The 17,059-nt window shown below is 36.8% G+C and overlaps 1 protein-coding gene across 1 annotated transcript; it reads left to right on the top strand.

Moving 5' to 3' along the window:
- Window positions 1-10,863: 10,863 nt before the first annotated feature.
- Window positions 10,864-13,660, top strand: LOC117617211 (pentatricopeptide repeat-containing protein At1g11290, chloroplastic). Its single transcript, XM_034346494.1, has one exon. The coding sequence runs from the start codon at window positions 10,908-10,910 to the stop codon at window positions 13,386-13,388; it is 2,481 nt and encodes an 826-aa protein (XP_034202385.1). The 5' UTR covers window positions 10,864-10,907; the 3' UTR covers window positions 13,389-13,660.
- The last annotated feature ends 3,399 nt before the right edge of the window (window positions 13,661-17,059 follow it).

Raw genomic sequence — 17,059 nt, forward strand, 5'->3', positions numbered from 1 at the left:
ATACTGGGACTTGCCGACAGGGTACTACTGTATGTTTCCATTGTGGTTAGTCTGGACATTTTTTGAGGGAGTGACCGGTATTGCTTCAGGGTGGAAAGGCTTCAATACTTCAGGGTGAACAGGTTGCCTTAGGTACACCTAGGTGGTAGTTTTAAACTGATTTCAATGCTTTTAAGAGTTTGAAAATGATATGAGTATGATTGACATATATATATATATATATATAAGTGCATTGATTTCAGTATGTATATGATTAAAAGAATGAATTAGTTTTGTATAACTGTTTTTACAGTAGGTTTAGTATGTTCTTATGCTATTTTTGTTTAAAACTTTATTTTTGGGTCCACTCACCTTTTAAATGTTTTGCTCCCCCAGGCCATAGACGTGCATCTGAAAGCCACCACAAGGTAGTTTCCGCTTCCTGCATCTCGTCAGCTTAGTACAGGGTCCTTGACCTCCAAATGTTCTTCTTGTAAATTACTCTATATAGATGCTCTGATATTGCCCATGGGCTCAAACTTTACTGTTGATTGTATATATATGCATGCTGGAAGTTGGGTTGTGTATATATGCTTGTCTTGACAGGTGTAATTTTGGGGATTGAACAAATTACAGGGGAGACTCTGCCGAATTTTCGGTAGAAGTCAAGGCTAAAATGAAATGAAGTTTGTAACCAGAAGGGCAACCAGGTCATTTGTAGTCAGCACCTGCCAGGTGTTGATCACGAACAGGGTTTGGCTCGGATTCCAAAAGGGGAATTTGGGTCGAGTCTTGTCAACACATGTCCATTGCAGGTGATTCAGGCGACAAAGTGTGTATATTTAGCATACACTTGGCTTTACACCTCCCACCCCTCTCCCCGCGGGGTTGATGCACTGAGACCTCCTTCCTGACCTCTTGGTATGAATCCTGTAAAAATTCATGAGTAAGAAAATCAAGCAATGAATTAGACTCACCCTTAAAATATTCAATTTGAAAATCAAAAGCAGATAAAAATTCCTTGCCATTTAGGAAATATTTTTTTAGATGCTAAATTTTTAACATTTTTGAACAAAATGTGCTTAGTGGCCTTGAATTCACCCTAATAATGAGTCTTATTTAGAAGCACTAGTGGAACCAAGTTAAAGGCTACCATGGGCTCTAGCCCAATAGTCTTTTTTGAAAATTAAAATATGGTAAATGTATTTTAATGTGAATTTATATTAATTTGCTTGCCCAAGTAAGAAATAATCCCTTAGTAAACATTCATGACTTTAATTCTCTACCTTTTCTTATTTTTTCCCATTGTTTTCTTATTTTTTTGGGTCAATATTAACGACACTCTTTTCAATTAGGTAGTCCAAAAGGTGAGCGTGGTGCGGTTCATATGAAGAATGCGTTTATAGCAGTTTCTATTATTGTCTACATTGAAAAAGAATTTACCGACAATATCAATTCATACACAATAACAAAAGATTTCAATTCTCTCAAGGATCATTGGCACAACTTAAATATGTACAATTTCAATTATGTTGTTGAATATATTTTTATTTTGATACTATGTGTGTTTTTGGGTGTATTTCATATGTATTTATTTTATGTTGAAGCTTATTGGAAATTAGTTAATGGAGCCATGAACTAGAGTGGTTTATATGCTTTAATATATATATATATATATATATATATTATTTCTAGAAAAACTATAAAGTACAAGAAAATTATCATTAAATTTTAAGCCAATAACTTTAGCTAGCCCACCTGTTGAAAAATCCATAGTTCCGCCCTTGTTTAGAAGGTCACTTTTCATTCAGAACTTTTGTTATTTTTTTCCCTTCCCGCACAGATTCTACAACATTGGGTACATGACCATCCTACAAGAGTCTAGGGTAATCATCTTTTTCCTCCTTGAATTATCTTGACATGTTTTTTGTATTTTCTTAGGGGCTCTAATTCATGGTGTTTGACAGGGAATGTGCTAAATCTGTTAAGACCAATTTTTGGTATATTGGCAATTTTCTATTACAAAAATATAGAGTAGGTCTTTAAGTGTAACCTACCGTTTTCAAGTGACGTTCTGCTATTCTGGATCAGTGTGGCTTAGAGACAATGTCAATGTATGTTTTGCATCCATGCATTCATATTTGCATATTTGCAAGATCATCAAAAGTGGCTGTCAGATGTATAAGACTAATATATGATTTCAGCCTTACATAATCCAGCGCCAGACATCAGTGAGTTTTTAACGATGGTTTTATATTCTTTAGTTTGGTGCTTATTTAAGCAAAAGGGTTCTTTTGTCTTTATAGCGGGATTTTTAATTAAGTGGCTTTATTTGTTTTAAAGAAATAATTTATTTGTTAAAAAGCCCATTTTTGCAAAAAGCCTTTTTTTGGTCTCTGGCCTAGTTTTAAGCGTGTAATACAAGAAAGGAACTTAGCCGTTTTTGTTTTGTGTGTCTGCAACGTTGAAAAGAAAAAGAACGAACAAAATATTTGCAGAGAGGTTTTTTTGAAGAGTTTATATTGAAAACTCATGTGGCTTGTTCCTTGTTAGCCTCCATGAGTGATTAAATCATCATCTTTTCATATATGTGTGAGTTCATGAGCATTATGCATGTTGGTGATCAGCAATCGTGCCTTGAGGTGTGAGCAGCCGAGACCAGAGTTGTGCCATCTCTTGTTGACGAAGGAAGACAAGATCGCTGGTTGGGTTGAGTAGCAAAGGCAAGTAGGCAAGTCTGCCTTGTGAGCGTTAGTCTTGTGAGTTGAGACTTGTAAGACCTTTTTGTATTCTTTCTCATAGTGATTTGTTTTCCGGCATAGTGCCCGCAGTTGTTTTCCTCATCTTGAGGTTTTTTACTGTGTCAATATATCGTGTGTCTCTTGTGCAATTGTTTGCGTTTTCATTTGAATTTATTCTGCTGCGTATTCTGGAATTTTTGCTTACAGGATTGTTACAATATTTCAATCCTGCTGTGGTGTTTGAGTATTAAGAAACAGATTAGTTGGCCATTCTAGGGAATTTCAAAATCTTATAAGTAATATTTGCATATATGCTTTGTCTGCATTGTGTAACATAAATATTGGTTCAATGTGGAAGAACAGTGATATATTGATATTTTATCTATTTATTATACCTATTTTGTTTGTTGCATTGCTATGATTTGGAGTTAAATTGTTGGTTTTAATTAGTTTTGTGAGTATTTTGAAGGGATTAAACCTAGGAGCAATTTGAAGCTTAAATGGAGAAGAATTGAATGATATAGCTCGTTTTTCAATTACCAGTCATGCAGTTCGGTTTCGCAAATTGGAATGGCAATTATGTGGCTCCTGTTTGTCGATTGCTAAGTTGACGTGGCTGAACGAAATCAAATAGAGAATTTCATTATATGGGTGATTTTGGGGCGCAAGTGACGTAGATGAGCTTTCTAAGTGTCTTTGGGAGACTTAATTAGTTTAATTAATTTTTATTTCTTGATCTCCCTTGTTGAATAAGGAAGTCCTAATAAAGTTAGGATTTCTTATGTATTAGTTTCCAACAAGAATAGGAAGTTGGGGAGCATATAAATAGGAGGTTTCAATGTTGACTTCGAGGGAGAGAGAAGTCAGATACCACAAAAACACCGAGATAATTTTTAGAGAGACGGAGACGACAACCTTGAGCTAAAGTTGCTGTAGAGCAGAGATCAAATCTTTCTATGACATTATTTATCATGATTTTTATTAGAGTAGTCATGAACTAATTCCTTTTGCTAGAGCTGTGATGTAGCCTAGTTAGGAATACTCAATTTCTATAATCAATGTTGATTCCAAGTATTTTTGCCATGTTTAGTATCTATTACTATGCTTAATGCTTTGAATGTTTGGCCATGATCCAGGAGAATCTTGCAAACAAAATAATTAAATAATCATATACTATTATATCATTATTTAATTATTTTAAAACCATAAATAATTTGTGGTTTAAAACAATTGGTTTTAAAACACCAACTTTGTATGGCTCATGTACGTAGGTGTTTTAAAATCCTTCAACTCTTGTGATTTAAAACACTTGCTATTTTCAGTTTGCTAGTTTAGGATAATGAACTTGTATATAAACCTCCTTTGATGAATGAAATAGACAAGTAGAACTGAAAGCAGTTCCTTAGCTTCTTCCTTTTGTTTATCTAATTGTCTTAAAATTCCTCTTATTTCCTGATTCCTATAAACTAGGAATTTATAGTTTTATCGACTAGAAGTTTTGGATCAGGCCAACATTTTAATTGTTTTGATGCTAAATTGACGACAAGGATGTCCAATTTAGACTCTTGCTTCTTGTAATAGATGTCATGGGTTACATGATTAGATATGCTTGTTTGTCATGACTTATGTTGACAGGACCCGACCCAATTTCCACTTTGGAATTCGAGCCAAGTCCTGTGCGTGTCCGACACCTGGCAATGTCGGGCACAAATGACCTTTTTTCTCTTCTTGTCTCAAATTCTTTTTAACTTCCCTTAGACTTCTGCCGAAATTTCGGCAGAGTCTCCCCTGTATTTTGACTAATCCCAAAAATTTTCACCTGTTAAACAACCCATAAATTCACACCAACTGCCAAAATATTCCAAATAACAGATCTCCACTCCAGTTTTCCAACTTCAACTATATATATCAGAGCATTTTCTAAGTTTCAGGGTTTCAACTACAAAACTTTACCTTACGTGGTGATGCGGAGGATTTGAATGGCTCGGTGGTGGATCCCGCATATTTCTATGGCCTGGGGGCGAAAACCAGGTTGAAAATGTGAGTGGACCAAATATAAGATTTATGAAAACAGTTAAAAATCATAATAACCCCCATAGTAAAAATAACTGATAAGTAAGGCTAGAGTTCACCTGTGTTTAATATAAGGTATTCATCCGAATATATATATAATCGTATGCATGTAGCTTCGTAAAATAGAACAATTATATGAAGATATAAAATGCGCAAATATCAAAGAAACTGGTTTGAAATAGCTGAAAACCATAACTGAATAAAAGAGCTTAAAATCCTTGAAAAATACCACCTATTTGTCCCCCTGTCATATCCGTCAATTCCCCTGGCAGGTCTCGGGCGCCACGCAGTCTACCCGAGCCGCAAACTGGTAGAATCAGGGGACTATGATCAGCCTGATCTGCCGGCAGATTCCTCGAGGACACCAAGTCAGCTCGAGTCGCTCTGGCAGGATGCAGGGGACCGTAGTCAGCCTAATCCGCAATCCTGGCAAGTCTCGGGGACACAGAGTCAGCCGAGCCGCAATCCTGGCAGGTCTCGGGACACCAAGTCTGCCGAGCCGCAAATCCTGGCACTCACGGTCCGAGCATCCCCGTAACTCGTGAGGTAAAGTCAAGTGCACTGACTGAACTATAATCAGACTGGATGTCCGTAGACATCGGTCCGACTCTGGGTAATCACCGTAAAGAAAATGGGTACAAGGTGGGTTTAAAATAGATTCCTTTAGAAAATCCGATTAAAACTGAAATCTCAAATTGTGCTGCTGTCTCATCTGATTTCAACCTCAAACTCTGTTTCTATGACTTTTAAATAAGAAGCACATATTTATAAAACTGTTACTGTACTGATCAAGTTCAGAACCGTAATAAAACTTACTCAAGATCAAATAAAAAAACTTATTCAAATAAATTCATTTCTAAAAACTTATTTATATAAAATCAATATAAACTCATTTATAAAACTTATTTATATAACAGCACATCAATCATTCATGAAATCTGATTTATGAAAGAAGGTCCACTCACAGATGGTCCGAGCTACTTCGATCCCTCGAAGATCTGTTTTATAATTCTGTCGGGCTCCTGATGCCTGATTATCCCGAAAGATTAAGTTAGTAAACTGCTGAATAAAAAGAATTTCAACTAAACACCCTGCCCCCGGCTCCTAGAAATCCGCGCATCTCAATCCAACTACTCCTATGCCCACAATAGCCTTTTTCAATGCTTGGAACAGTTTTGGGAGGTTCGACGTTCAGCTTAAGCGATAAGCCTGTCAGGTCGGCCGACCCGAGACCCGTTGGGTCCACGGTGTTCGATGGTCAATCTGATCATCCCTGAAGGTTTCTCATACAGCGGGAACCATGTTCTGCGAATTTGGTCCGAATCGGACGGTCGGATTGACCAAAATCGCGTTATCGCTTAAAACCCTAACCCTAGCCCCAGGGTTCGCGATTCCGGAGTATCCGGGACTACGATTCGTAATCCGTTGAATCCTACACGATCCTGACATCGTGTAGACCGACATACCCAAAATTCAGCGCGATCCGACGATTACACAACACTGCACCCACGGATCGCGCGATATGGAAAATCTGTTCGGGGCTCAAACGGACTCCGAATCGAGATCCGCGAAATCCCAAGCGCTCGTGACGACACGAGGGTCACAAATCTACACAGAATTACATCAGTACCCTCGCCCACGGGCTCCAGTACGCGCGGACAGCTTTGGGTGTCCAAAGCGATTTCGGGTGGCCGAAAAATCTCGAAACCAAGACTCCAAACTCCTACCCTAGGTAAAACACCCCATTTGGAGTCACTTTTGTTCTTGGGCCACCCCCAAAAAGTTACCGGAAACAGTAGTTTCGAAGGGCCGAAGTTCGGCCGAATTTTCAAGTTCAAAATCGAACCCCTTAGAGCTAAAATCGATCGAAGCCCATATACCCATCAGCTAGAGTACGAAAAAGAGCTGAGAAACCATACCTTACTCGATCGATTTGGTGGAGAAACGAAGGAGAATTTCAAGCTGGAAGTTTGGGTAGCTTCGGACGAACCTCCGTCGGAAAACACGATTTTCCGGACAGCTCAGGGCGACCCCAGGGTTGAGGTCGGTTGGAGAAGGTAGGGGACTCGATGGCGGTTCCAACGCCACCGGTCCCGTGGCCATTGGAGCTCGGAGGCGGCGCCAGCACCTTCTGGAAGTCGGTGGCCCGTTTCGCGCAGAGTCTGGGTTTATATAGATGCAACTTCGAAATATTTACGGTTATGCCACTGAGACTCTTTTGACCATAACTTTTTCGTTACAACTCCGATTTGGGCCCACTTCGTGTCTACGGACTCCTTTCGCCGTGCTCTACACAATGGCTCAAGCGGAATTCCCAAATTCTTTCTCGATCAAAAAGTCAAATTTTCCCAATTAAAAAAAATGCAAGGGCAATTTGGTCTTTTCGCTAAAAGATATTTTCTTTACTTTTTAGATATTTTCTTTCTTTTTAGATATTTTGTTTTGGGTTCTTACATATGTGGTTGTTTTGCATGTTTTCCTAGGAACTTAATGGGTTCTTATTATCTTAATTTCACTACTAGGGATAGAGTGAGTTGGTAAACAGGATACTTTTGGTATAACCAGGGATGGAGTATCGAATAAAGTAGAAGAAATTGACTGTCAACATGGAGATTAATTAGGATTAACATGTTAAGAGAATTGGGTAGAATTGGCTATAGTGAAATTGGAAGCTCTAGTGCTCTCATAACTTGAATCTCACAATCTCATTTTTTATATGCTTGCTTTTATTTATTGTTTTTAGTTTAATAATCAAATCTCATCATTCAATTGTTCAAATAAAGTCTTGGGTTAATCATAATTGGTACTTAGCAAATTAAATCACTCTTGGGAACGATACTTTACTTAACCCTAAACTACTTGTGTGATTCGTACTGTCCATTCCTTTGATGTTATATGGAATGTCTTGTAAAATTCTGGGTTCGAGTCCTAGCATCTGTGTAGTGTGTGTGAGTTTAGTGTATTATCACCCCTTTCAATAGGAAAGGTCCTATAAAAAAAAAATGGAAACTTTGGATTTACTAAAAAACTGTTAATAGTGTTGTGCCCCAAAAATCCAAATGCCATGTGTGGATGGCCACCGAGATTTGTCGTGTTAATGCTTTTGCGAGCATGCCACTGTTGGCAATGAGAACTCCAACAAACTGATATTATAGATGAAAGATTGTGCACAAAATAAATGACTAATAACTGAGCGATTATGAATGTTTCGGGAGGGAAGGGGACATACCTAATAAACTTCTTTTCTATGCCTTGAGTGCTAAGGACTTCAATGTTTTTCTAGTACAATATGTTGACAAATACATGGAAGGTGAAATAGGCAAAAAGTAAATACAAGGAGAGGAAAATCATACCAAGCAATTGAGTTAGTAGAGCATATATTACAAACAGAAACAATGAAATTCAAATCAGGGAATTAAACTGAGTATGTGTGTTTGAGAAAATGATAGAATTTCAATCAGGAGTTGTTAACCGGGAATTCAAAGGAGAGGAAGGGCTATTCAAGCTTGATGAAATCTACTGAGCAATTTGCAAGTGTTGAGTCAAGACATTGAGTTTGGGTTTTGATTGTTGGTTGAGTCGTCCTCGTTGTTGATAACTTCTCCTTTTATTTATAGAGAAAATGAGGTGGATTGAGTGTTCGAATGAGTAGCCAATGAGAAAATCTCATTTTCCATTGATTTTGGTGAGTAGGTTGGTGGAAAAAACAAAAACAAAAACAAAACAAAACAAAAAAGGCAAAACTAGAAAAATTGCTTTGGTGTTGTTTACTAGGTGAAGCTCCCTAGGTAATTCAAAATATCTTCCAAGCAAAACTTGTTTCCCTCCATCAACAAGCATACTTTAATATTTATTTTTTGAGAGAGCTCGACCCAGGCGTTCATGGTGACTCATGTACCTCCATTAACTTAACAAAAGTTGGCCAGCATGTCATTTAGCTTCTTTTTAGAACCTGTTTTGATGTGTGACGACCTGAGTAGGCTATATTTATAAAATGCTACTATACCACAATTTCCTTGTGGATAATTTGTTGTGTTGTAATACTATAGTTTTATAATACATGTTGGTGCCCGCAGCATTACTGATAGAAAAAATACAATCATCCCGTAATTCAGTATTTATAATAAAATATCCTCAAGTGCTTAATTTTTGGTAGACACTTTTTTTGGTTTTATTTTTGCCAAAAGCACTAATTTTGAAGTCAGTTTATTTCATTCTATAGTAATAATACACTAGCCCCTTGAGGGGTCGTTTGGTACACAGACTTGGCTTGGACTGGCTTGAACTAAATTTAGTACCATATTTATTTCATTTAATTCTAGTCTTAGATGGGATTGCTAATACCGGGCCCACCAAAAACACCTCATTAAGAGGGGACTACTAAGCCCATGTAGAAAGGGAGGATTAGATAGTCCTATGTTCACCAATGTATAAGATGCATATATTATATTGTAATACTAATAACATATATTACTATTATTATTATTATTATTATTATTATTATTATTATTATTATTATTACATACACATATACTATAATGTACATATATACATGTATATACACATATACATGTATATATATATAAATAAACACATATATACATATATAATATATATAAATACATATAGATATATACACATATATTATTATTATTATAATATACTCATATACACATACATATTAATATTATAATAATAGCATACATGTATACATATGTATATATGTAATATATATTATATTATATATTAATGTACATATATACACGTATATACACACATATATATATATATAAACACATATATACATATATAATATATAAATACATATAGATATATACATGTATATTGTTATTATAATATACTCATATACACATACATATTAATATTATAATAATAGCATACATGTATATATATATATATATGTACATATATGTGTATATATATTATACCCATGTATGTATTATAATATACATATACACACGTATATACACATATACATTATATATTTATACTATATGTATGTATATATATATATTATAATATACATATATGCATGTATATACATGTATATTATTATTATAACATACCCATATATATTATCTATTATAATATACATATATATATGTATATGTATTATACCCATATATATATTATAATATATAGATACACCTATATACACATATATTATAAACATGTATATACGTATATTATAATATATAATATATATATACATATATTATACATATATTATATATACATATGTATTTTATAATATATATAATGTATATGTATATATACATATATATATAATATACATATATACACGTATATACACGTATATTATTATTATTATTATAACATACTCATATATATTATATATTATAATATACATACATATATATAAATATATGTATATGTATTATACCCATGTATATTATAATATACATATATACACCTATATACACTTATATATATATGTATGTATGTACGTTTATATTATTTAAAATATATAATATTATAATAATATACTTATATACATGTATATACATATATATATATATATATATTATATGTATGTATATATATTATATATATTATAAAATGCACATATATATATTATATGTATGTATATATATTATATATATTATAAAATGCATATATACATATATATATATATAGATATTTTTGAAAAAATAAAAAAAATTATAGTCCTAGTCCAAGCATACACCAAACGCAGGATAAGTGTTATCCAACTTAGACCAAGCCAAGCCAAGCCAAGCCAGTCCCTAAGCATAGTCCATGCCAAGACAGTCCTGTGTACTAAACGAGCCTGAGCGTGTGCCTGCCAATTTTGAAAAACTGAGTTTTATAACTTTTTGTTTTAAAAATATATCCAAAATGCTTTTGGAGGTGGGTAAGTGGCAACCGTAGAACATGTTTGTTTTTTGTTTTTTTATTTTTTATAATTAATTTATATTTATTTCAATTAAGCATTTTTTTTTTAATAACCCCAATTAAGCATGTTCTTTGTGAAATGTATTATTTTATCCTCAAGTCACAGAAGCCCTTTTCCCAGAGACACTCATCTCATGAGACGTAGAGAGGCACAAAGAGATGAGCTCACAGCTCTTGCACTTCACAGCTCTGCTCCCCATAACCAACTCCATAACACCCCCACCACTAACCTCTAGAGCTCGCCCTCCAATCTCAGCCCCACAATTCCAAGCCTTTCACACCCTTTCCCAAAGAACCCACATTCCTTCTCATGTCTACACGCACCCTGCAGCCATTCTCCTTGAGCTCTGCACTTCCATAAAAGAGCTCAACCAAATCATCCCTCTCATTATCAAGAACGGCCTCTACAATGAGCACTTGTTCCAGACCAAGCTCGTCAGCTTGTTCTGCAATTATGGCAGCCCAAGTGAGGCTTTTCGGGTTTTCGAGACCGTCGAGGATAAACTTGAGGTTTTTTACCACACTCTGCTAAAAGGGTATGCCAAGAACTCGTCTTTAGGTGACGCCATGTCTTTCTTTTGCCGAATGAAGTCTGATGGTGTTAGACCAGTTGTGTATAATTTTACCTATTTGTTGAAAGTTTGTGGGGATAATGCTGATCTTAGGAGGGGGAAGGAGATTCATGCGCATCTAATAAGTAGTGGGTTTGCCACGAATTTGTTTGCGATGACAGCGGTTGTGAATATGTATGCTAAGTGTAGGCAGATTAATGAGGCATATAAGATGTTCGATAGAATGCCTGAGAGGGACTTGGTTTCTTGGAATACGATTATTGCTGGTTATGCACAAAATGGGTTGGCCAAGATAGCTTTGGAGTTGGTTATAAGAATGCAGGAGGAAGGCCAGAAGCCTGATTCGATTACTTTGGTCACTCTATTACCTGCTGTTGCAGATTATGGGTCTTTGATAATTGGAAAGTCAATTCATGCGTATGTTCTAAGAGCCAGTTTTGAATCACTTGTAAACATTTCTACGGCTCTTCTAGACATGTATTCGAAATGTGGATCAGTAGGGACTGCTCGGTTGATTTTCAATAGGATGAAACAAAAGACTGCCGTTTCGTGGAATTCCATGATAGACGGGTATGTACAAAATGAAGATGCAGAGGAGGCAATGGAGATTTTCCAGAAGATGTTGGATGAAGGCTTTCAACCAACCAACGTTACTATAATGGAAGCTTTACATGCTTGTGCTGATTTGGGGGATCTTGAACGGGGAAAGTTCGTACATAAATTAGTGGATCAGCTGAAACTTGGATCTGATGTGTCAGTAATGAACTCTTTGATGTCCATGTATTCCAAGTGTAAGAGAGTTGATATTGCTGCAAAGATATTTAAAAACTTGCTAGGTAAAACCCTTGTCACATGGAATACCATGATATTAGGTTATGCACAGAATGGACGCGTCAGTGAGGCTTTAAGTCACTTTTGTCAGATGCAATCTCAAAATATGAAACCAGATTCATTTACCATGGTGAGTGTTATTCCTGCTCTTGCGGAGTTATCAGTTACACGACAGGCTAAGTGGATTCATGGACTTGTTATAAGAACATGTTTTGACAAAAACATTTTTGTGATGACTGCTCTTGTTGACATGTATGCAAAATGTGGAGCTGTGCATACTGCCAGAAAACTTTTTGACATGATGGATGAGCGGCATGTGACAACATGGAACTCTATGATCGATGGATATGGAACAAATGGGTTGGGAAAAGCTGCTGTAGATCTGTTCAATGAAATGGAAAAAGGAACAATAAAGCCAAATGATATTACATTCCTGTGTGTGATCTCTGCTTGCAGTCACTCAGGTTTAGTAGAAGAGGGTCTCCAATACTTTGCAAGCATGAAAGAAGATTATGGCTTGGAGCCTGCAATGGATCACTACGGGGCCATGGTTGATCTTCTTGGTCGAGCTGGCCGGCTAAGTGAGGCTTGGGATTTTATTCAAAAGATGCCTATGGAGCCTGGTATTACTGTCTTCGGTGCAATGTTGGGGGCTTGCAGAACTCATAAAAATGTTGAGTTGGGTGAAAGGGCAGCAGACAAGATATTTGAGTTAAATCCTGTTGAAGGTGGGTACCATGTTTTGCTTGCTAACATATATTCCACAGCTTCATTGTGGGACAAAGTTGCTAAAGTGCGAAAAATGATGGAGAAGAAAGGGCTTCAGAAAACTCCAGGCTGCAGTTTAGTGGATTTAAGGAATGAGGTTCACACTTTCTACTCTGGAAGCACAAGCCATCCCCAATCCAAGAGGATTTATACTTTTCTGGAGACTCTGGGAGATGAGATCAAGGCTGCCGGTTATGTGCCCGACACCAATTCAATTCATGATGTGGAAGCTGATGTTAAGGAGCAGTTACTCAATAGCCACAGTGAGAAGCTGGCTATTGCATTTGGACTCTTGAATACTACTCCTGGTACAACCATACACATTCGGAAGAATCTACGAGTTTGTGGTGATTGCCATAACGCAACCAAGTACATATCCCTTGTAACTGGACGGGAGATCATAGTGCGTGATATGCATCGGTTCCATCATTTCAAGAATGGAACCTGTTCTTGTGGTGATTATTGGTGACCGTATCTTTCTCCATTTTTTATTTTTGGCAGTTGTATAATTGCCACTGTTGTATTCTTTTCAGGGATGGGGACTTAGGTGTAGATTCACAAGGTTTTGGTTATTTTTGATGTTTAGAAGGTCATGAAATCATGCAACAAAAAAAAAAAAAAAAAGAGCTTTCATTACAGAAACATTGGAGATGTGGTGTGCAACGGCATTTAACAGTCACATGACTCATGTATATTTCAGTTGCTCGATACTTATGCCATGAGATTATTATACTTGGATCATTCCAAATGTCATCCTTTGTGGTCTTCATTTTCCTTTCGTCTCAGTGAAATTTTGAAATACTTCTATAAGATACACCAAGGAGGAACATGATGATACTGAAGCAGGCGAAAGTAAAGTTTGCAAATCTCCTTCAATATGGATGTTAAAAAAGCCAAACCGTTGTGCACAAGAAAGACCAAATTTCAGGCTAGCTGCCTCCGCTTCAAGAACCATACAAAAACCCAAAGGTATTGCATTGCGCCTGCTAATTTGACTATACCTTGCTGATTTTGAATAACAAAACCCGCCACAGCTTTGCCCGACTGAAGAACGAAACCATCAAAATTGAGCTTCCAAAACAGATGATCAGGTGGTTGCTACTTAATAAAAGAGGAAGTAGACTGTAACATCTTATGTTGTACACATAAATTTTGTTTAAAAACATCTCATAAATTGACGGTTGCCGAAAACTGCATATCGTCACTTCAGAAGAGATCTGGGAACTATCCTGGGTATGTCAATTGTTACGGATACTGGGAAATACCTAAGGCTCTAAATTTTGTGAAGGAAAGGTGGCTGCGAAAGATTGGAGGATGGAAGCAAGGTTTATTATCACAAGCCGGAAGGGACATTCTGATCAAATCAGTAGCACAGGCAGTTCCAACATACCCCATGGGAATTTTTAAGTTTCCCAAATCTTTCTGTCAAAAGTTGGAACAAGAGATTGCTAAGTTCTGGTGGGGTCAAAAACAGGATGAGACAAAAGTGTATTGGATCAGTTGGGCTACTTTGGGGCTTCCGAAGAAACAGGGAGGCATGGGATTTAGAGACTTTAATGATTTCAATTTGGCCTTGCTAGCCAGACAATGTTGGAGATTAATCACGGAGCGAAATTCCCAATGGGCTCAACTCTGGAAGGCTCGTTATTTCCAGAAATGCAGTTTTTTGGAGGCAAAGAAATGCGGTTGTGCTTCTTGGGCTTGGGCAAGCTTGCTGGAGGCAAGAAAGATCATTCTTCAGGGAGCTCGATGGCAAATTCTAAATTGTAGACAAGCAAAGGTTTGGATGGAATGTTGGATTCCCTCCCTTCACAATGGTAAACTCCACCCCCACTTACAGACCTCGCTCGACCCTAACACTAGGGTGGAAACTTTAATTGATTAGGATTCCATAACTTGACCCCGATTCAAGCTTCAATTACTAATGAGGATAAGCTTGCTATCCGACTTATCCCTATAGGGAATGGAAGGAAGGACGACAGATTAGTCTGGCCTGGGGAAAAAAAGGCAAATTTTCAGTGCGGTCCAGGTACCATTCCATCCATGCCCTACAGGTTGAGACCACGGCCAGAAACGCCTCCACCTCATCACGGATTGACCCCTTGGTGTGGAAAAATATTTGGAAAGCTGAGGTTCCTCCAAAGATAAAGAATTTTCTATGGCGTGCGACTCATGGTAGACTACCTACGACGTTCGCTCTCCACAAACGCAAAATTGCTGGCGCCCGGTTATGTCCTATATGCCAAGCTCATGAGGAATTTGTTGAACATTTGCTCCTCTCATGCCCGTGGGTCGAATTGGTTTGGTTCGGTGGCCCTCTTAATTATAAAATTGACAAGCAGGGAATTACCACCTTTAACGAACGTTTGCTGAAATGTACCACGGATGGGCTCCAAACTAAGGAGGAAAAAGAGCACATATCATGCATTATTGTTGTTACATGCCGGATTATTTGGAAAACAAGGAATCGTTTTGTTTTGTTTTTTTATCAATGCATACCTCAACCTCTCTTGGCCATTAAAACCATTCTTTATCAAGTGGAGGAGCTGACTGCATTGAATAACAGAAGGAATGTGAGGAGGCCTTGTGATGGACCCTCTCCAAATCCTGCCTCTTGGACCGCACCAGAAGCCCATGTTATTAAAGTTAACTTTGATGCTACTTGGTCGGCATTTTCTGGCAAAGCGGGAGCAGGTCTTATAGCACGAAATACAAATGGTGAGTTCGTGGGAGCGAAATGTCTATCTTTCCATGCGGAATCTACAATCATGGCTAAAGCAACTGCTGGTTTTGAAGGTTGCAAATGGGCATCTGAGCTGGGCTTATCAGAGGTTTATTTTGAATCTGACTCCAAAGAACTGATCGAGAATGTGAAAGGAAACATAAAGCGTGGAAGATGGAGTCTCGACCCACTTCTGTCTATAATTCGTGAATGCAATTCCAATTTCTCAAACTATAACTGGGCATGTACCAGTAGGAAAAACAATGAAGCGGTAGATCATCTTGTGCTGCAGGCACTATCGAGGTCGAGTCCGGAAGTCTGGGTATCCAGGCCCCCCCCTCTCTTGTGCATGTCTTAAATCGTGACGGTCTTCCCTGCCCTCATCCAGCCTCCATATAGCATGCACTGTTCAAGATGGCCATGACTCTCTGTTATTGTCGTACCACTCCCATACCGTGGGGCTCTTTTTTGTAGCAGTTTGTAAGGGTATATTGAGTTTATTTGTTTTGCATGTACTTTTGTTCTGTCGCATAGCTCTGCTTCTCTTTATTTGAGTTGTAATCTTTTTGAATTGCTCTCCTTTAATGAAAGTTCTTATTGACCCCCAAAAAAACAAAAACAAAAAAAAACATCTAATAAGTTGCTCAACTCTCAAACCGCACGTGTCACAAACATTTTCAAAGCTGAAAATTGAAATAAATAAAGCAAAATCTTCCAAAAATCTTTATGTTTCCTTCTCAAAATCATCATAGATATCTCATCATTTGTAATTGTCTAGATTCCATTGTTGAGAGCATAGAAAGTGTAAATTGGAAAAGTATTTCAAAAAGTAAAAGGATGGGCAATCTAGGTAGATTAGTGATCTATTTTGAGTGTTCAGAGTATTGATGTGAGCTAACTAATTAATCAAGGAGATTTATTTCTTCGATTAATTAGGGGATTTACTTTCTTATTTTATATAATTGACATATCATTGTATAATTAGGAGATATTCTCCTAATTGTTTACTGTATCTATTTCCTTGTAAAGTACTCATGTAAACTTCTATATATATATATATATATATATTTTCTTATGAAGAAAAATATAATTAACCTAAAATATTCAAAACATATTCATATTTTAGCATGGTATCGATCTTAGACTGTCTCTAAACCCTCAAATTTAAACCCAAACCGTAAATCAAATTCCTCAAATACAAATTTTGCACATCTCAAATCAAATCCTCTTATCAAACTCCTTAAATACATAACTTTCAAATCAACTTCATAAATCAAATTCATACATCAAAGTCCTCAAATCAAATTCCTCAAAATCCTCAAAATCAATTCCTTAACCACAAACACATACTCATATCAAATCTTACTTTCGCTGCGATGTCAGAACCCCCTACAATTCATTCCTTCCTTGCAGACTCA

This window comes from Prunus dulcis, chromosome 2, assembly GCF_902201215.1.
Source record: "Prunus dulcis chromosome 2, ALMONDv2, whole genome shotgun sequence".
Classification (NCBI taxonomy): Eukaryota; Viridiplantae; Streptophyta; class Magnoliopsida; order Rosales; family Rosaceae; genus Prunus; species Prunus dulcis.